This window comes from Galeopterus variegatus, unplaced genomic scaffold (genome assembly GCF_000696425.1).
Source record: "Galeopterus variegatus unplaced genomic scaffold, G_variegatus-3.0.2 Scaffold6833, whole genome shotgun sequence".
NCBI classification, from domain to species: domain Eukaryota; kingdom Metazoa; phylum Chordata; class Mammalia; order Dermoptera; family Cynocephalidae; genus Galeopterus; species Galeopterus variegatus.
Window position 1 is genome coordinate 90,426 of NW_007732944.1, and position 20,766 is coordinate 111,191.

Consider the following 20,766-nt stretch of genomic DNA (forward strand, 5'->3'; position numbering starts at 1 on the left):
CGGGAGTGCCGCCACACTCCCAAGCGGCGCACTCTCCAGTGCGCCACCGGGCCGGCCCAGGTCACTGGCTTTTGACAGTGCTATTTACCAAATGCAATTTGGAATCTGTAGGGAATATGGGGCTTCTTTGTAGGATCCATGGAATCCCTGGGTTTAGGTGATTTTCATCAGACATCCCATTCCTGAGGGCTCTCATACAATTTCAGAATCTTGGGTCTCAGAGTTGGAAGGACGTTAAGACTCATCATGCCAAATCTTCCACTAGGTGCTGAATTCCCTCCCTAACATCCTGAGGATGCATTATCCCACCTTGCAGAACATTTTCAGTAAGAGCAGGGCCATGCCTATCGAGACACTTCCCTGCTGTGGACCTTGTGTCGGTCTCTCTGATATTCCCATGACCTCGGCCATGTCATCCACATGACAGCCCTTCAGGAATCAACTGCAGCTCTCATGACCTTCCAAAACCTTTCACTCTGTGGTTTCCAACCTGAGCTCTGTGCAAGAGCATCAGGGACCGCTGGGGAGGGTGAAGGGGACCAAGCAGGCAGAGATACAGGATGCCCCCAACCCTCCTGTTTCATTCCAACCTGCCTCTCATTTCATTTCCTTAGTATAAAACTGTGATACGGAGACCACCTCCCATCCTTTTTCTTCATCTCAGGCGGTAGATCTCTGTCACAAGGTCTGGTGGATGCAGGAGCCAAACAGCAAACAGGATATTGAATTACAGACCTGCGGCTCAGATATCTGATCCTGACTGCGAGGCGGCAGGGCTGCATGGAAGCTGGACATCTTGCCTGGCCCCACAGCCTCCCCTGCTCAACCCAAGCCTGGGGGCTTCTGCCTGACCAGGCTGCTGGTCTGCTCTGATGAGGCAGAAGGAGCAGGAGCTTCAGAGTCTGAAAGGCTTGAGGTCAAATCTCAACTCTGTCCTGACTAGTACTGAGACCTTGGGCAAGCCACCCGGTCACTGGAGCCTCATTTTCTCCCTCTGTAAAATGGAAACATCAATGACATCTCCCCACAGGACTGAATGAGAGTGAAATGAGACAATGCACCAGGTGCACTAGCACAGTGCCCTGCACAAAGACAGCAAGAAACCCCTGCTGCTGTTATCATGGGTAGTGCATCCGCTGGTGGGGGCAGTGGGCCTGGCTTTCATTCGATTCTCAGAGTGGTCTGTGAGCCATTCTCCCAGCCTAAAGGAGACTCAGAAGCAAAATTCTGCTCACAGGGATGTCTGTATTTCACCTGGAACAATTGGTTTTTCTTTTGTGACTCAGTTACCCATTCCCTTTAATCAGAGCCATGGAAGGCAGCCCTCCTACTGCCAAAGCTCAGAGCCAAGTCAGCCAGTGCCTCCCGGGTACTTGGCCCCCACAGGGGTCTCTAGGATCCCACTTCATAGACTCAGCTTAGCTGGAACTCGTGGCCAGAAGTAGCAGCTGCAGCAACAACAGCAATAATAATTCTTTACAACCTATTCTAAGTGCTTGTCATGTTCCAGGAATAGCCCAGGTATTTCACATGGTGTATCTTATTACTCTTCATCCTAGCAACTTACCAGCGAGGCCAGACCACCACTGCAACTGTTCCCATTTTCCAGATGAGCTAATAGGCTTAGAGAGGTCAGTGACATGCCCAAATCTGCACCACTAGTGAGCATGGAAGATGGTTTGAGCTCAGGCAGCTGCTGTCCCACGTTGCCTTACTCAGTACTGTGCTGCAACCAGCCATCATGTCACCTGTTCAGGTGAGGACAGCTTCTCTTGCAGGAAGGGTCCTGCCAATGGATAGAGGCTTCTGCTGAATGAATCATCTGAGCTCTTCCCACATCCACTAGTGCATTCATCAAACACTTGCAGAGTGAACATGATGCCCCACTCGTGTGTGCAGGATTTCTTTAGGCGAGGACAAGGAGCATGGCTCAGGGAGTGCCGGGCCACGCGGCATGCCTGGTTCCTGGGGTCAGTCAGCCCTGCCAAGAGCATGTCCTAAGAGAACTGCAAGGGATGCCAGAGGTTACATGGAGATGGAGGCAGTTCTATGTGCGAAAGATGCTCCAGCCCTAAAAACCCTGAGCAAAGTACTTCCACAGGAGACTTCTCAGCCCATGAATAGGTTAAACTCTTGGAAAACCTGCAGGAGTGGGGACAGAACTTGCAGCATGAACCAAACTCCTTTCAGTGACAGTGCCCTTCTCTCAGGGTGCTTCTCTGGAAATCCTCAAACGTTCTCTGCAAAACACGTGATGCCCCCTACTGTAGAGCAGGTTCTCCAAGGGAGCAACCCAGAGTTGGTAAGCTGGAGACTCCCTACAGGAGTGCATTTGATGGACGAGCCAAGGCTCTTTCTGACCCCACGGACACGCTTCTCTGCACGCTGTCGTGCCCGCGCCTCCCTCCAGCCCCCTGGATGCTCTTGCCCCTCCTTGTGCCTCTATCACCTCCTTCACACTCTTCTCCTGAAAACCACCTACTCTACCTGCTGTGAAAACACTTTCACGGCTCTCAGTCAGCAGTGTGGAAGCCTCTAGGGAGCCCTGGGCAGGCTGCTCACCCTGGCTGCTCTTCAGAATCACTGGGGAACCTTAAAACAAAAGATGCCCTGGCCCCACCCCAGCCTGGTTAACTCAGAATCTCCTGGGGGTGCTTCCAGGCATCTGGATTTGGAAATGCTCCCTGTGCCTCTCTGTGCTATTGGAGCTGAGAACCAGTGGTCCAGGGGACATACCCTCTCCCATTCCTGTCGCCCTGCAAGCTTGTAAGCTAGCAATTTCTGCTCCCCCTGAAGCATCGGGAAGAATTCCCTTGGCTGTCCTGTTTTGCCCTCTGATCTGCCCCTGAGATGGCACATGTCTGAATTCCACGGGCCGCATTTCTCCGAGGTTGGGTTGAAGCACTCAGCATCTCCTCGCATTTGGAACCTCTAAGTCGGAAGCCAGTTTGGGGCCCAGGCCCTGGCCGTGTTCTCCACACCAGCTTCCTATGGCTTTTCATCCCCATCTGCCTCTGACAGCTCCTTCTCCATTGATTTGGTTCTCAAGAGTCTGGAGAGGCATGGCTATCACCCTCACGACCCCCACAGGTAGAGGCTACGGGGGACAGGAGAAGAGGTTCTGCCCCTCAGCTTAGATAGATCTAAGATACCTCATACAGGTACAGGGACAGGCCAGGGAGACGCTGCTCTCACTAGAGACACTGGTGGTGAAAAGCTGCAGGAACGAGGTAGATGGGGGCTCTGGGGAAGGCCACCACAAGTTAGGAGCCCTTGGGTACCCTCTTTCTGTCCAGGTTCCATCCCTGCAGTGACCTAGCTGCAAATCCTCATCTCTGCATGTGCTGGCGCTCCCCTCCCCCGCCCCGACCCCCACGCTGGGCAGGTCTTACTGCTGCCAACCCAACACTAACCGGGGAGTCACGCCTTCCCTGCAGCTATTAGAGATCATCTGTTAACATATCCCACCCAGCAGATACAGACAGCAGACCCTGGAAGGAACAGACCTACAGGATGCTGGAATAGGCCATGATGGCCTTTCTGAGGTGCTAATAATTTCCTTCAGGACTGTATGAGTTTCCTAGGGCTGCTGGAACGATTACTGCAAACTTGGTGGCTTAAAACAACAGAAAGGTACTCTCCCTTAGTTCTGGAGACCAGAAGTCCAAAGTCTAGGTGTCAGCAGGGCTGGTTCCTTCTGGAGGTTCTGAGGGAGAATCTGCTCCAGGCCTCTCTCCCAGCTTCTGGGGGCTGCTGGCAATCCTTGGCTTGTAGCTGAGTCACTCTGATCTTTGCCTGTACTGTCACACCACCTTCTCTGTCTGTGTCTCCTCTTCTCTCATAAAGGCAGGTCGCCTTGGATTTGGGGCCCACTCTAATCCAGGATGATCTCAACTCAGGATTCTGAACTTCATTATATCTGCAAAGACCCTTTTTCCATATAAGGTCACATTCACAAGTTCCAGGGATTAGGACATGGACAAATCTTTTGGGGCGCAACGATTCAACCCAGTACAAGGGGTTTGCATCCTAATGAGCTGTGTGTGCATGGAGTGGAAACTGGGGGCTACATCAAACAGGTTTCCCTGGGCTTCTGGAAATACAGCGAATGTCCCCACTGGAATTCATAAGCCAGTTGAAGACTATGATCAAGGCTTTCCATGGGTCACAGAGATGGGCATTTGGTTTTCTGAGGGGGGTTCTGGTGGCCCCACAAATGATGAGGGAGGCCCACTGGGTGTGATCCTGCTGCTCCCCTCGACACATGAAAGGGTGGTAGTAAGAAGACACAGTTGAAACCAAGCAAAGAACAAACTGCATGCACACAGCCAGGGCTGGGCTGCACGTAGAAGCTTGGGTGCAGCATGAAACCATGACGCCTTTTCAAACGACAGTGTTCAAGCTTTTTAGGCAAAAATTCAGCAACAGGAAGCACCCAGGTGCTGTGGAGCAGAGACTGCAATGGGGGCCTCCCCCTGAAGAGGGATTCAGAATTCCTCACACAACAGCATCATAGCATCACCCCTCAGAAACGCAGCATCCCCTCAAAGTCCCTCCGTAGGCAGCCACATGGTAATCAGCCTCTGTGTCATGCTGCCACAGAGCAGTGAGATTGGAGGCCCTGGCAAATCTCCCACATGTGCCCTGAGGCTCCATGGCACCACATGGAATGTGTTCCTTCTCGTGAGACCAGGGGCCATGACTGAACTGTGCCTGTTGTCTGTTTCCTAAGCAAGGAGCGAGAGCAAGCATGTGTGCCCCTCCCAGAGTGGACCACGAGTGACAGCTGTAAACCAGCTAAACAACCCTGGCTAGAAATCACACTCACTTGCCTTTGATGTATCTGTAAAGAATGGGGAAATAACTACTCTCCAGTGGTTGAAAAGGGACACTGGTTGTTGGAACTGGATGTTACTCCCAGGTTCCCAACTTTTGCCCCAATGGCAATAGAAGAGGGGACAATACACCCCACCCCATTGGGTCTGCAAGTGCACAGCTGCTCAGATAACCCCTTCCTCATCCTCCCCATTACTAAACCATGTCAGCTCAGGGGCACAGATACATCCAGACAACCAAAGAATCCCACCACCAGGCAGAGGGCAAGAGTAGTGTGGACAATACCTGGGCATTACCAGACACAGGCCTTAATAGGAAATAAAATCTCTTTTTGTCCACAAGAATGACAGTGAGCTCCAACCTGGAGAGCAAAGCATCCCAAATTTTGGCAGGCCTCGGGTTGCAAATAAAATACAGGATGCCCAATTAAAATTTGAATTTCAGGGGCCGGCCTGGTGACGCACTGCTACAGTGCGCCGCTTGGGAAGCGCGGCTGCGCTCCCATCGAGGGTTCGGATCCCACATACAGACCGGTTCCCGCTCACTGGCTGAGCGAGGGGCGGGCGCAGCGCCAAGGGTTGTGATCCCGTTGCCGGTCCCGGTCCGGTACGGGCGCGACACTGAGGATTGCAGTCCGTTGCCGGACATGAAAAAAAAAAAAAAATTTGAATTTCAGATAAACAACCAATAAGTTTTTAATATAAGTATGTCCCAAATATTGCATAGGCTATACTTATACTAAAAATAAAATTCTTTGTCATTTAAAATTCAAATTTAACTGAGCAGCCTGTATTTTTACTTGCTAAATTTGGGAATCCTAGGCAAGACCTATATTAATCCATTTTTCTTATTTATAACACAATACCTGAAACTGGGTAATTTATAAAGAAATAAAATTGACTTCCTACAGTTTTGGAGGCTGGGAAGTCCAAAGTCCAGGGGACACATCTGGTGAGGGCCTTCTTCTGGGTGGGAACTCTCTACAGGGCTCTATGGCATGAGCAGGACAACTAACCTTCTCATTTGCTCTCCTTATAAAGACAGCAGTTCCATGCCCATGACAACCCATTAAACTATCAACCCACTGCTACATGAGTGGGTCAATCCATTCACGAGGACACAGTCCTCATGACCCAATCACTTCCTAAAGGNGGTTCTCAAGAGTCTGGAGAGGCATGGCTATCACCCTCACGACCCCCACAGGTAGAGGCTATGGGGGACAGGAGAAGAGGTTCTGCCCCTCAGCTTAGACAGATCTAAGATACCTCATACAGGTACAGGGACAGGCCAGGGAGACGCTGCTCTCACTAGAGACACTGGCGGTGAAAAGCTGCAGGAACGAGGTAGATAGGGGCTCTGGGGAAGGCCACCACAAGTCAGGAGCCCTTGGGTACCCTCTTTCTGTCCAGGTTCCATCCCTGCAGTGACCTAGCTGCAAATCCTCATCTCTGCATGTGCTGGCGCTCCCCTCCCCCGCCCCGACCCCCACGCTGGGCAGGTCTTACTGCTGCCAACCCAACACTAACCGGGGAGTCACGCCTTCCCTGCAGCTATTAGAGATCATCTGTTAACATATCCCACCCAGCAGATACAGACAGCAGACCCTGGAAGGAACAGACCTACAGGATGCTGGAATAGGCCATGATGGCCTTTCTGAGGTGCTAATAATTTCCTTCAGGACTGTATGAGTTTCCTAGGGCTGCTGGAACGATTACTGCAAACTTGGTGGCTTAAAACAACAGAAAGGTACTCTCCCTTAGTTCTGGAGACCAGAAGTCCAAAGTCTAGGTGTCAGCAGGGCTGGTTCCTTCTGGAGGTTCTGAGGGAGAATCTGCTCCAGGCCTCTCTCCCAGCTTCTGGGGGCTGCTGGCAATCCTTGGCTTGTAGCTGAGTCACTCTGATCTTTGCCTGTACTGTCACACCACCTTCTCTGTCTGTGTCTCCTCTTCTCTCATAAAGGCAGGTCGCCTTGGATTTGGGGCCCACTCTAATCCAGGATGATCTCAACTCAGGATTCTGAACTTCATTATATCTGCAAAGACCCTTTTTCCATATAAGGTCACATTCACAAGTTCCAGGGATTAGGACATGGACAAATCTTTTGGGGCGCAACGATTCAACCCAGTACAAGGGGTTTGCATCCTAATGAGCTGTGTGTGCATGGAGTGGAAACTGGGGGCTACATCAAACAGGTTTCCCTGGGCTTCTGGAAATACAGCGAATGTCCCCACTGGAATTCATAAGCCAGTTGAAGACTATGATCAAGGCTTTCCATGGGTCACAGAGATGGGCATTTGGTTTTCTGAGGGGGGTTCTGGTGGCCCCACAAATGATGAGGGAGGCCCACTGGGTGTGATCCTGCTGCTCCCCTCGACACATGAAAGGGTGGTAGTAAGAAGACACAGTTGAAACCAAGCAAAGAACAAACTGCATGCACACAGCCAGGGCTGGGCTGCACGTAGAAGCTTGGGTGCAGCATGAAACCATGACGCCTTTTCAAACGACAGTGTTCAAGCTTTTTAGGCAAAAATTCAGCAACAGGAAGCACCCAGGTGCTGTGGAGCAGAGACTGCAATGGGGGCCTCCCCCTGAAGAGGGATTCAGAATTCCTCACACAACAGCATCATAGCATCACCCCTCAGAAACGCAGCATCCCCTCAAAGTCCCTCCGTAGGCAGCCACATGGTAATCAGCCTCTGTGTCATGCTGCCACAGAGCAGTGAGATTGGAGGCCCTGGCAAATCTCCCACATGTGCCCTGAGGCTCCATGGCACCACATGGAATGTGTTCCTTCTCGTGAGACCAGGGGCCATGACTGAACTGTGCCTGTTGTCTGTTTCCTAAGCAAGGAGCGAGAGCAAGCATGTGTGCCCCTCCCAGAGTGGACCACGAGTGACAGCTGTAAACCAGCTAAACAACCCTGGCTAGAAATCACACTCACTTGCCTTTGATGTATCTGTAAAGAATGGGGAAATAACTACTCTCCAGTGGTTGAAAAGGGACACTGGTTGTTGGAACTGGATGTTACTCCCAGGTTCCCAACTTTTGCCCCAATGGCAATAGAAGAGGGGACAATACACCCCACCCCATTGGGTCTGCAAGTGCACAGCTGCTCAGATAACCCCTTCCTCATCCTCCCCATTACTAAACCATGTCAGCTCAGGGGCACAGATACATCCAGACAACCAAAGAATCCCACCACCAGGCAGAGGGCAAGAGTAGTGTGGACAATACCTGGGCATTACCAGACACAGGCCTTAATAGGAAATAAAATCTCTTTTTGTCCACAAGAATGACAGTGAGCTCCAACCTGGAGAGCAAAGCATCCCAAATTTTGGCAGGCCTCGGGTTGCAAATAAAATACAGGATGCCCAATTAAAATTTGAATTTCAGACAAACAACCAATAAGTTTTTAATATAAGTATGTCCCAAATATTGCATAGGCTATACTTATACTAAAAATAAAATTCTTTGTCATTTGAAATTCAAATTTAACTGAGCAGCCTGTATTTTTACTTGCTAAATTTGGGAATCCTAGGCAAGAACTGTATTAATCCATTTTTCTTATTTATAACACAATACCTGAAACTGGGTAATTTATAAAGAAATAAAATTGACTTCCTACAGTTTTGGAGGCTGGGAAGTCCAAAGTCCAGGGGACACATCTGGTGAGGGCCTTCTTCTGGGTGGGAACTCTCTACAGGGCTCTATGGCAACCAGAGTATCAAATGGCAATAGAATGGCATGAGCAGGACAGCTAACCTTCTCATTTGCTCTCCTTATAAAGACAGCAGTTCCATGCCCATGACAACCCATTAAACTATCAACCCACTGCTCCATGAGTGGGTCAATCCATTCACGAGGACACAGTCCTCATGACCCAATCACTTCCTAAAGGTTCCACCTTCCACCACCAAATTGGGGTTAAGTTCCAACAGGAGCCTGAAGGGACATTCAAGCCACAGCAGGACCCCACAGTGTCTGAACAGTGTCTCACCTGATGGCTTCTGCAATCCGAGTACTCTCCTTTCGCCGGTCACTGGACAACCGGCCAATTAGGTAGGAATAATCCAGGCCACTGCAGAACACACTCCCCACGGCGCTGAGGAGCAGCAGTTTGCTGTCGTCTGTGGCTGCATTGCAGAGTGCTCGCCGGACTTCCTTCATGATCTGCAGGCAGAGATGAATTTGCAGGGATGTTATGTGTCTATGCTGTAAACCTGGGGCTTTCAGACTGCAAGCCAGCCAGAGGCCTCACCCCTTGAGGGTAGAGGCCAGCAAATCTGCTTCTGCCTGTGCAAGGAGTCTCCCCTGAATACAAGCACAGACCAAAAAAAAAAAAAAAAAAAAAAGAAAGAAAGAAAGAAACACTTATCTAAACCAAAGATTTCCAGGGTCTTCCCCAAACCAGGCAAACGAGTGCTAGAGTAAGGAAATAGTGTGGTCCCTGGCTTCAGATCTGGAAGACTGGCTTGGAGTCATGAAATCCCTGGTCAATCTCTGCAAATCTTCTGGCATTTGCTTGTTGATCCCTTTACAAGGTGTGGACAAACAGTCCTATGCACAACCTAGGCATTTCTAGATGGCTCAGCTTAACTCTACTCTTGTTCATCCTTAATTCAGCTAGGACCCTTGTGTGGCTCGCAGGAGGCACATGGTAAGTGGACTCTGGCATCAGACCCAGACCTGGGTGCAAAGTCCTACTGGAATTAGAAACCCTAGTCCAAATTCTGGCTCTCCGACTCACTAGCCATGGGACCTGAGACATGCTGGTTATACTTAATTTCCTCATCTATACGTAAGGGATCATAGTACCCACTTGCAAGGGCTATAGTAAAGAATAAATGAAAGGGAAGAATATTCTATGGTCACCTGCAGGATCACATTCCAGGCAGGTATGGTGAATTCTGGATCAAGAGCATTTTGTTCCTCCTCTTCTTGCCCCTAAAGGTGACATCTGACAAGGAGGAACTGTGTTGGCCAGCCTGCCATCATGGGGCAAGATTCTCTTATTTCCTGCATGAATGCCCTGTATATTGTTAGGGCTCTGGGATCTTGTCTTGAGAGGGGAGCACTACTGGGGGACAGATACAGGTTTTCCAGTTGAGCAGTAGGAGTAACAAGTGCTGCCTTAGCAGTGAATATGTACTGCAGGCCAGGTGCCCTGCCAGATGTGTCACAGCCTCCCAGCAACACACAGGTGGGCACTATTCTTACTCCCATCCACAGACCATGGAACAGAGGCTTGGAGTGGTTAAGACACCAGTCTAAGGCCATGCAATTGGTAAGTGTTGCAGGTGGATTCAAACCCCGGTCACAACAATACCCAGTCTATGCACTTAGCTACTGCAGATCCCCACTGTCCAGCCATGGCCTCCTATGCATGGAAAAGGGGGGAAGTCAGCTCCAGAGCAAGGGACACACCCAAGCGGGGACAGACAGTGCAGGAGCAGCTAGGAGGGCCCAACGCCCCCATTCACAACCCCTCAGTCTTCTGAACATCTTGCATGTCTACCTAATGGTCTTGGTACACACTCTTCTCCCACCTTCAAGGGGTTGGCCTGTCTCCTTGATTCATGAACCCCCCATCCAAAAACAGGCCCCCCTATTCTCCCTTCCTCTCTACCCCATTGGTTTCCTTCATTTATACATTCCCCTGTTATATCTGCTTGTCTGTTCCCTGCCTTTTACTTGTTTGCCTCTGCTTGACTGTGATTTAATAATGACATTTAGGAATGACATCTTACTCCCCACCATGTTCTCGGAGTCTTGCACAGTGCCTGGTATACAATGAGCACTCAACAACTGCTTGTTTAATGACATAGTAACTCTCCCATAGCCCTTTCCCCCAACCTCAGAAGAAAATTGGCCAGGCTGCTTTCTCACGCACATGGAAGATTTTACGGGGCCATCTTGAAAGGCACCTGTGAAAACTATTTAGGAGACTTAAAAGTTTGCACACAATGAAGGCTAATTGCTTTGATGCCCTTCAAAATCATGCAGTAAGTAGGGCCACCCATCTCCTGCATCACACAAGGAGCCATTTTTGGACCAGCCTGACCGTGACAGAGCACTCGCCTATGAGTGTGTTGACCCCAACCCCTCTGGGAGGTGAGTGTTATTATTACTCCATTTTACAGAGGGGGAAACTGAGGCCTAGAGAGAAAGGTGACTTTCTCAAGGCAATGCAATCAGTAAATGACAAAGCCAGGGCTAACAGATTGGCTGGCTCAGAGTTTCCCCCTGAGATGGTTCAGTGTGTTGTTTATGGGACCTGGGCCTCTGGGGCTACAGCTGAGCACGAGCCCCACTTCCATCCCTCACTGCTTGGGGTGATCCTGGGGGAATCCTTAGCCTCTCCTGATCTCCCTGTCTATAAAATTCAGAGCAACCTCACAGATTAAGCTGACCCACAAACAAGATGTATGTAAAGTTCTTAGCCCAGTGCCTGGCACAAAGCCCCACGAGGTGTCACCTTTTATAGACTGACCCTACAGAACATTTGCTATATATCAGGCTCTGCCCTAAGAGCCTTCAAACCTCGCTGTTCGAGGGGTGGCCGTTAGACCAGCAGCTCACTCTGCCTGGGAGCTGGCTAGAAATGCAGCATCTTAGCCCCATCCCAGACCTGCAGAAGGAGATTCTTCATTTTCACAAGACCCCCAAGGTGGTTGACAGGCATGTCATGGTTTGAGAAGTGCTGCTTTAAAATATGAACTTGCTTAGCCTCATGAGCGAGTCACTTTTGTTCAAGCCACATTTTACTAATGTGGAAATTCAAGCACTGTGAGTTTGACAGGTTTGCAGGGAAATGGTGGAGCTGGACCTGGAGTCAGGAAGTTGTGCTCTGGGGTCCTCATCCTTATCCACAGGCTGGGCTGCCTCTACAAGTGTCATGGACCTTTCATCTAAAGCCTTCCATGTGACAGCCATCTGGCTATGGAGCAGCAATGAATGAGCTCTGTGGTGCACAGGAAAAAGCAGACCCTTCTCCCCTCCCAAACTGTGAATTTTATGATGGAGCCAGGGCCCAAAGCTGAGCTCCTGCCACATATAGGCTGGGTGCAGAGGCCAAAGCATCATCCAGAAGCTCAAAGTTTGGGCACTGGCTGAACCTATCACATGCAGTCACACTTTCTGACTCCTTCCAATCACACTCCTGCAGAAGACACCGTCCATTCTGCCTACACAATTTCTCTTGGGAACCTGGGCATTCATGGTGATTCACAGCAGTGTGGCCAGGATGAAAGAGCACAGCCCCTCTAGCCTAACTGCCACCTGTTCTCCATGCCACAGTCAGAACAAGCTGCTCAAACAAATAATTTATCTCTGCTGTAGGAAAAATCTCCCAAAAGAACTTAAAACTCCAAGCCTGCCCTGTATGTGGTTTTGAAGTTCCAAGTTACCATGCCCACAGAAGGGAGAAATCACCAAGTTAGAAAAAAAAAAATTAATATGGAAATTAGACACGGGCTAGTGATATCCCTGAGATATCTTATAGAAATTAATGCAAAAGTACTCTGGAGAGAATCTGCAACTCAGACTGCATGAGAATTATACAGGAAAGTAATCCCTAGAAATCACCAAGTTAGAAAAAAAAAAATTAATATGGAAATTAGACACGGGCTAGTGATATCCCTGAGATATCTTATAGAAATTAATGCCAAAGTACTCTGGAGAGAATCTGCAACTCAGACTGCATGAGAATTATACAGGAAAGTAATCCCTGCTGCAGGTGAGCTCACAATAAAAAATTACAAAACACTTGAAAAAACACAAGTCGACACACTAGCAGGAAGATTACATAATGTAACTTCAAGTAATTGAATGAGATAAAAGAGACTGTAATATAAGGATGTTTAAAATAATCAAAGAGAGGAAAGGATACATATGACTAATAAGCTAAGAAAAAGAAATAACAATAAATGCATGCCTAGAATTACCATATTTAAACTCCAGCACATCAAAGACAAAACAAAACTTTAAGTATATCCAGAGGCAAGAGAAAGCTTACCTACAAAGGGCAAACATTTGACTGGAGGCATAACTCTAAATAGCAGAAATAAATGCCAGAAGGAAAGGAATAAGATTTTCCAGGTGCTAAGGAAAATAACTGTCAGGCAAACTCTTTACCCAGCAAAAGCAAGAGTAAAAAATAGGCATTTTCAGGACATGAATGGTTACCATCTTAGACCTTCACTAAAACAACTAAAAAAGGATGTACTTCAACAAGACAACAATATTCAGAAAGAAAAACTGAGGTGCAAGGAATGATAGCCAGCAAAGAAACTGATGACTGTGTTGAGAAATCAAAATAAGAACTGACCATAAAAATCATAACACTGATACTGACTAATTTGAGGGTAGGGGTTTGTGCAAGGTAGGACTGTAGTACTAGGCAATAATATTGTATAAGATGGAGGAGGAATACCTAGAGTTAGAGCACGTCAAGGTTATATGTTTAGGAGTGGTGTGGAGGTAATGATTACACTCAGACTTTGCTATGTGTACATACTTCTTAAAAGGATAACTTCTTAAAAATACATGAATAACAATGAGCGGAAGGGGGATAAAATAAGAAAGCTCAATCACTCAATCCAATAGAAGTTAGGAAAAGAGAAAAAATAACTGCAAAAAGCACATGGTAATAGAAAATGAGGAATGGCACTTGCCCAGATAGGGCTTACAGTCTAATAGAGCAGACAGTGAATGAATAGGCTTTTAAAAGATCATTATTCATGATTCAATGGGCATAATCCTAGGGTATGAGGGGAGATGTTATCACAGCATTATTTTTAAATTATACTTCTGAAAGAAACCCCATTTATTAAGCACCTAAAAGTCCCAGGGATTACATCAGGTCATTGCCACATAATGTTTCATTCCAAACAAAAATCTTGTAAGGTGAGGAATGGTATCCCAATTTGCAAATGAAGCCATGAAGGCTCGGAAAGGTGAAGAAATTTGCCCAAGGACACACCAGCAGTAAGAGGCAGGACCACGATTCAAATCTCCCACCAACACCCCTTTATGTTCTACTTCTCCAAGCTGTAGGATGACTTAAATAAATGTACAGATTTTAGTGGAAAAAATAGGATCAGATATCAATCTGAACTGAGAATCTCCAAGCCTGTGCTCTGTTGGAAGGACGGGAGAAGCACTTTCCACCCTAACAGGGTATAAGCCACAGATATTCATTTTGAACATCAAATCAAAAAGCTAACAGGCCACTATCTTGCGGGTCCTTTAATCTATCTGCCTCCAGAAATAGACACACTCTCACCTATACATGAACTCTATTTCTCCGAAAGGGAAATAAAGAAAGCCCTGCTGTAAAGAGATGAACTGCAATCCTACACATGACTCAGAGACAGCCTCTCCGGCTGGGGCCACACTTAACTTGTCAATTAGTAAAAACAAGAACCAACAAAGCAGCACCACCTTTATGAATTAAATTGAAAGTAAATTTGTGTTTTCTCAATAGAACAAAAGTACAATCTGTATTTTTTTCATTAAAACCTTATATCTAGTTAGTACACCTTACTTTTGCCTTTCTAGTGCTGAGAATTCAATTTGGACAGATGGCTGAGGTTCCACCTTCTTGAAGCACCCCAAATTTTGGAATGAAACTTATTCATTTAAAGTAAAATGTTCTAAAATTACTGCACACTCTTTTGTCTTCTTAAACAGGCTATACTGCATGCACATAACTACTTCTCAATGGTCACCTGTCAGCCTATAACAGATCAATCCCCCTTAGAGGCTCCCAGAGTGTGACTCTATAACAAATAGTCCCAGGCCACTATGCATTTTGAAGTCCTAAATCTGTCCTTTAAATTTATTGCCCTTGTATGTGCTTTCTAGCTGTCACTTGCACCTGCTATTAGCATCTGCTAGAGAGAGCACATTCCCTCCATATTTTGATCTGCCATGAGTTTGGAACCAGATAACCAAATTCGTTAGAATTTGATGTAAAAGAGGAGTAAACCAGGGTTGTTCTCTGCACTTCATCTGTACTTGGTGAAATACAGTCACCCCGTTCCCATCTCAAATGCAACCACCTCCAAGAGGAATTTCTCAAAAATCCCCAACTAGATGCATATTGTCCCTTCTCCTGACACCTGAAATGCTTTGAATCCTTGTTGTGAAGCTTCAGACAAACTCTCTCATAGAATGTGCGCATCTTCACCTGACTCTGCCTCCTATTTGATTTTAACCCCTGGGAAGCCTCCGAGATGGCCCTGTAGATCCCTTCTTCCTGCTATTCACGCCTTACTGTAACCCCTACCCTTGAGTGAGGCCTGGACCTAGTCACTCACTTCTAACCGAAAGAATATGCCAAAGTAATGAGATGTCACTTTCAAGAGGAGATTGGGTTACAGAAATATGGCTTCTGTCTTAGACATTCTCTCTTGCTATCTCTCTCCTCAGAGCCCTTGCTCTGGGGGAAGCAAGCCACCAAGTCATGAGTATCTCTCTGGAGAGGCCCACATGGCAGGAAACAGATGTCTCTGGCCAATGAGGACTGAGGCCATCCAACAACCACATGGGTGGGCTTGGAAGTAGATCCTCCCTCCACCAGTCAAGCCTTCCCATGACTGCAGCCCCAGCCAACATCTTACTGCAGCCTTGGGGGAGACCCTGAGCCAGAGGCATCCCACTAAGCCACACCCATATTCCTGACCCATAGCAACTGTGAGACAATAATGTTGTTTTAATATGCTAAGTTTAGGGCAATTTGTTACATAGCAATAGATAACTAATAGAATCCCTTAGGAGCTAAAACAGTACTCTACTCATCTCTATATCCCTTGTAGCACCTAGTCCAGAACGTTTCATGTGACAGAATTTAACAGATGTTTATTGAATAGAGAGAATGGCATGGCCTTTACCCCCTCAAGAAGTTTGTATATGTGTGTATGTGTGACTAGATGTGTATGTGTGTGCATGTATGTGTATATGTGTATACATGCATGTGTGTATATGTGTGTGTGCATGTGTGTATGTGTACAAATGCATGTGTGTAGATGTATATGTGTGAATATGCGTGTGCATGTATATATATAGATTGCATGTGTGTGTGCATGTACAGATGCACGTGTATATGTATGTGTGTGCATGTGTATAGATGATGTGTATGTGTGTACATGTATGTGTATAGATGCATGGGTGTGTGTATATGTGTGTGCAGGCATATGTGTAGAAGGGGTGAGTTGATCAGAGTTTCATTGCCAGTAGACCACTCTGCCTTCCCTATGGAGAATGGATTAAAGGGCAGGAAGTGTGAGAGTCGGCAGACTTATTAGTAAGCTATTACAACAGTTCAGAGAAAATAGCCTATTAGTTTAGACTTGTATAGGTATGATGGAAATAGAGAAGTTAATGCATTAGAGAGCAATTCAAGAATGAAATTTAACAGGCCTTGGGGATGGTGTAGGTACAGGGAGGCATGACAAGAGGGCTGTGAAAGGGGACCTCTGCAGGTCTGGCGTATCCCATGGATGGTGCTGCTGATGAGGCTGAGAGGAACCAGGAACCAATGAAAGGCTTGTGGTCCTCTTCTAATGGAGAAGGGTATGCACTCTCAATCACAAAAACTGTGCTATCTGTTTTGCTGGCTCTTTCCTTAAGGGGCATTTTTGTTCATCTTCTGGTTCTCTGCTATATTCCAGACAGAAGAAATATTACAGTGCACCTGCTAGCCTCAGAATCTAGTTAGTGCATCCAGTAATGTATGAATTTCTGCCTGTGAGGCCAGTCTAAACAATGTCACATATACAACTAGAAAAAGAAATTTAATTATAACCATGAAAGTGGGTCCCTTCCAGTTCTTCCATTAACAAGCAAGGCTGAGTCTGCTGATGGCCAATAAATGGCCTCTGTTTCATTTTAACAATGATAGGAACATTTATTGAATACCACATATATGCCAGGTACTCTGTGGGCCTCTCTGCATACATTACCTCTAATCTCACAAGGAAGATACTGCCCCGTTTGTATTCTTGAGGAAGCTCAGAGAGGCAAAGGAACTTCCCCAGGTAACACAAATGGTAAATTGGTAGAGGCAGGATTTGAACCCAGGTCTGCTAGACTCCACAATATGTATTCCTTCTCTAATAGTGACTCTTCCTTTCAGTAGAATCTTTCCTTCAAGGGCTACTTTACCCAGTCAGCCAGCTCACCCACATAGTCCAGTGGGTGAGACAGCTGAAAATACCAGATCAATAACTTTTTCTATCTTCCTTCCATCTGTAACCGACTGACACTGATTAGGAATGGAAGCCCTAATTAACCAAGCCCATGGCTTGGGAGTGGTGCACCTTAGCTCAGTCAAGCACAACACGTTTTCTGGGATGAGCAGGCAACAGTTCACATAAGAAGCTGCTCCGAAGAGACAAGAACGAGCCAGGATACTTCATGTTTATTTGATTTATCAAAGGAAAATGCCGTGCCTTTTTAAAGCACGCTTTTAAAAAGTAGTGAAGTAGTATTTCTTTTTTTCTTTTTCACTGCCTGACTCGTTTCACTTAATATTATTCTTTCAAGGTCCATCCATGTTGTTGCAAATGGGAGTATTTCATTCGTTTTTATAGCTGAGTAGTATTCCATTGTGTAGATATACCACATTTTCCGTATCCACTCATCCGATGATGGACATTTGGGCTGATTCCAACTCTTGGCTATTGTAAAGAGTGCTGCAATGAACATTGGGAAACAAGTATACCTTCGACTTGATGATTTCCATTCCTTTGGATATATTCCCAGCAGTGAAATAGCTGGGTCATATGGTAGATCAATCTGCAACTGTTTGAGGAACCTCCAAACCATTTTCCATAGGGGTTGCACCATTATGCATTCCCACCAACAATGTAAGAGAGTTCCTTTTTCTCCGCAACCACGCCAGCATTTATCGTTCAGCGTCTTTTGGATTTTAGCCATCCTAACTGGGGTGAGATGGTATCTCAGTGTGGTTTTGATTTGCATTTCCCGGATGCTGAGTGATGTTGAGCATTTTTTCATATGACTGTTGGCCATTTGCATATCTTCTTTAGAGAAATGCTTACTTAGCTCTTTTGCCCATTTTTTAATTGGGTTGCTTGTTTTTTCCTTGTAAAGTTGTTTGAGTTCCTTATATATTCTGGATATTAGTCCTTTGTCAGATATGTATTTTGCAAATATTTTCTCCCACTCTGTTGGCTGTCTTTTAGCTCTGTTAATTGTTTCTTTTGCTGTGCAGAAACTTTTCAGTTTGATATAGTCCCATTTGTTTATTTTTCCTTTGGTTGCCCATGCTTTTGGGGTCATATTCATGAAGTCTGTGCCCAGCCCTATTTGCTGAAGGGTTTCTCCTATATTTTCTTTAATAAGTTTTATTGTTTCAGGGTGTATATTTAAATCCTTAATCCATTTTGAGTTGATTTTAGTAAATGGTGAGAGATGTGGGTCTAGTTTCAATCTCCTGCAAATGGATAACCAGTTATCCCAGCACCCTTTGCTGAAGAGGGAGTCCCGACCCCAGTGAATAGACTTAATGCCTTTGTCGAAGATCAAATGGCAGTAAGTGCGTGGGTTGATTTCAGGGTGCTCTATTCTATTCCATTGATCAGAGTCTCTGTTATTATACCAATACCATGCTGTTTTGGTTATTATAGCTTTGTAGTATAGTTTAAAGTCAGGTAGAGTAATACCTCCAGCTTTATTTTTTTTGCTCAGCGTTGCTTTGGCTATTCGTGGTCTTTTGTTATTCCAGATAAATGACTGTATAGTTCTTTCCATGTCAGAGAAAAATGTCATAGGAATTTTAATGGGGATTGCATTAAATTTGTAGATAACTTTGGGTAGTATAGTCATTTTCACTATATTCAAATCATATACCTGATAAAGGCTTACTATCCAGAATATATAAAGAATGCTTAAAACTCAACAACAACAACAAAAAAAGATATATGAACAGACATTCGTCCAAAGAAGAAAGACAAATGACCAACATGCTCATGAAGAGATGCTCAACAATGTTAGCACTAGGGAAATGCAGATAAAAACCACAGTGACATACCACCGCCTACCTACTAACACACCCATGATCAGAAAGACAGACAGTAATGAGTGCTGACGAGGGTGTGCGGAAGCTGGAACCCTCCTACACCGCTGGTGGGAACGTAAGACGGTGCAACCACTGTGGAAAACAGTTTGGTAGATCCTTGAAAAGTTAAATATAGAGTTACCATGTGACCCAGCAACTCCAAAAATTGGAATGGATCCAAGAAAACTATATTAGGAATTAGGAATACATCCAAGAAAACCGAAAACACATGTTCACATAAAAACTTGTACACGGATGTATGTAGCATTATTCATAACAGTCAAAAGTAGAAACAACCCAACTGTCCATTAACTGGAAACACTGATAGACAAAATGTGGCCTATCCATACAATGGAATATTATTTGCCATAAAAAAGAATGAAGTACAGATACATGCTACAACAGGGACGAACTTTGAAAACATGCTAAGTGAAAGAAGCAAGACAAAAATGACTGCATGTTATATGGTTCCATTTATATGAACTGTCCAGAACAGACAGGTCTACAGAGACAGAAAGTAGAGAAAAGAGAGTGGGAGAGAGTTCTTAATGGGTGTGGGGTTCCTTTCTGGGTGATGAAAATGTTCTGGAATTAGATAGCTACACAACCGTGAATATACTAAAACTACTGATTGTACATTTTAAAACAGTAAAATTTATGGTATGTGCATTCTTTCTGTCTTTATGTACATATATAAACTGACTGAAGATAATTCCATTTCTTAAAGCAAAGAAATTTGACATGTTGATCACAATGAAGTTTAGCTGGAAAAACAAAGTTTTTATGAACAGACATTCATCCACAGAAGAGAGACAAATGACCAACAAGCTCATGAAGAGATGCTCAACAATGTTAGCACTAGGGAAATGCAGATAAAAACCACAGTGACATACCACCTCAAGATAGGATGTTTGATTCTGCCTCCCCCCGAGTCTGTGACCATCACCAGTTTTAATGAATCTCTCCAATCTCTCCATCCCCTGTGGACTTCATCTGTAAGATGGGATAATAGCATTACCTGGTCATAAAGACCACGTGGGATGACGTACTACAGTGGTTAGCAAATTGCATCCTGTAGGCAAGTTTTTACGCACGTTGGTCACTTTCATCAGCTCCCTGAGGAGCGAAGGAGAAAGCAAATGTCCCCTTCTGACTGAGAAGGCCCGTGGCCTGACAGCGCTCCCCCGCCCGCCCGCCGCTCCGGCCGCGTCCCTTACCTCGGGGGTCAGTGCGTTGTTATCCGAGGTCTGACTGGACAGCAGGATGTGTGTGAACCCCTCTTCCTTCCGCACAACAATGTCTCGAAACCGACAGTTGCTCTCGTTCTGGCGGACACTGTACCTGAGCCTTTTGTCAAAGACGTAGTCCTTCTCCGCCTCCAGCTTCCTCTTCACGGGGCTGTGCTGGTTCAATCCCCCGTTGGTGAGCGCAGAGCCTTCCAAAGCAGATAATAAATACAGTGAGCAACTGCACGGCCACAGTCCCATGACAGCATGATCAGAGAATGTTCGGATTTGCAATGGAAAGGCTCGGCAGTGTTTGGGGGGTGGGGGGTTGGTGAAGGGCCCCACACAGTCCCAGACTCCTGTCTCCCACACATCAGTCTGTGAACATCCACATTTGCTCGGATTCCCTAGGGACAAGAAACCCATTGAGAACCAAAGGAGGCAGCCCCTTCCATTGGTGGGCACCTGTGACTGATGCAGAGTTATTATCAAGAGCAGTACTGGCAGCTAACCTTTATCCACATCCACATTTGCTCGGATTCCCTAGGGACAAGAAACCCATTGAGAACCAAAGGAGGCAGCCCCTTCCATTGATGGGCACCTGTGACTGATGCAGAGTTA

General features: G+C 46.3%; 1 protein-coding gene across 1 annotated transcript in view; it reads right to left on the minus strand.

Annotated features, from left to right (window-relative positions):
• The window catches only part of CDYL2 (chromodomain protein, Y-like 2), a 32,632-nt gene extending 12,226 nt beyond the window's left edge, over window positions 1-20,406 (minus strand). Inside the window, exons 1-2 of the mRNA XM_008591321.1 lie at window positions 20,137-20,406; window positions 8,834-9,006 (exon numbers count right to left, since the gene is read on the minus strand). Of these exons, the coding sequence (XP_008589543.1) occupies window positions 8,834-9,006; window positions 20,137-20,406 (443 nt within the window). The remainder of the gene's footprint in view (window positions 1-8,833; window positions 9,007-20,136) is intronic.
• Between the last annotated feature and the right edge of the window lie 360 nt (window positions 20,407-20,766).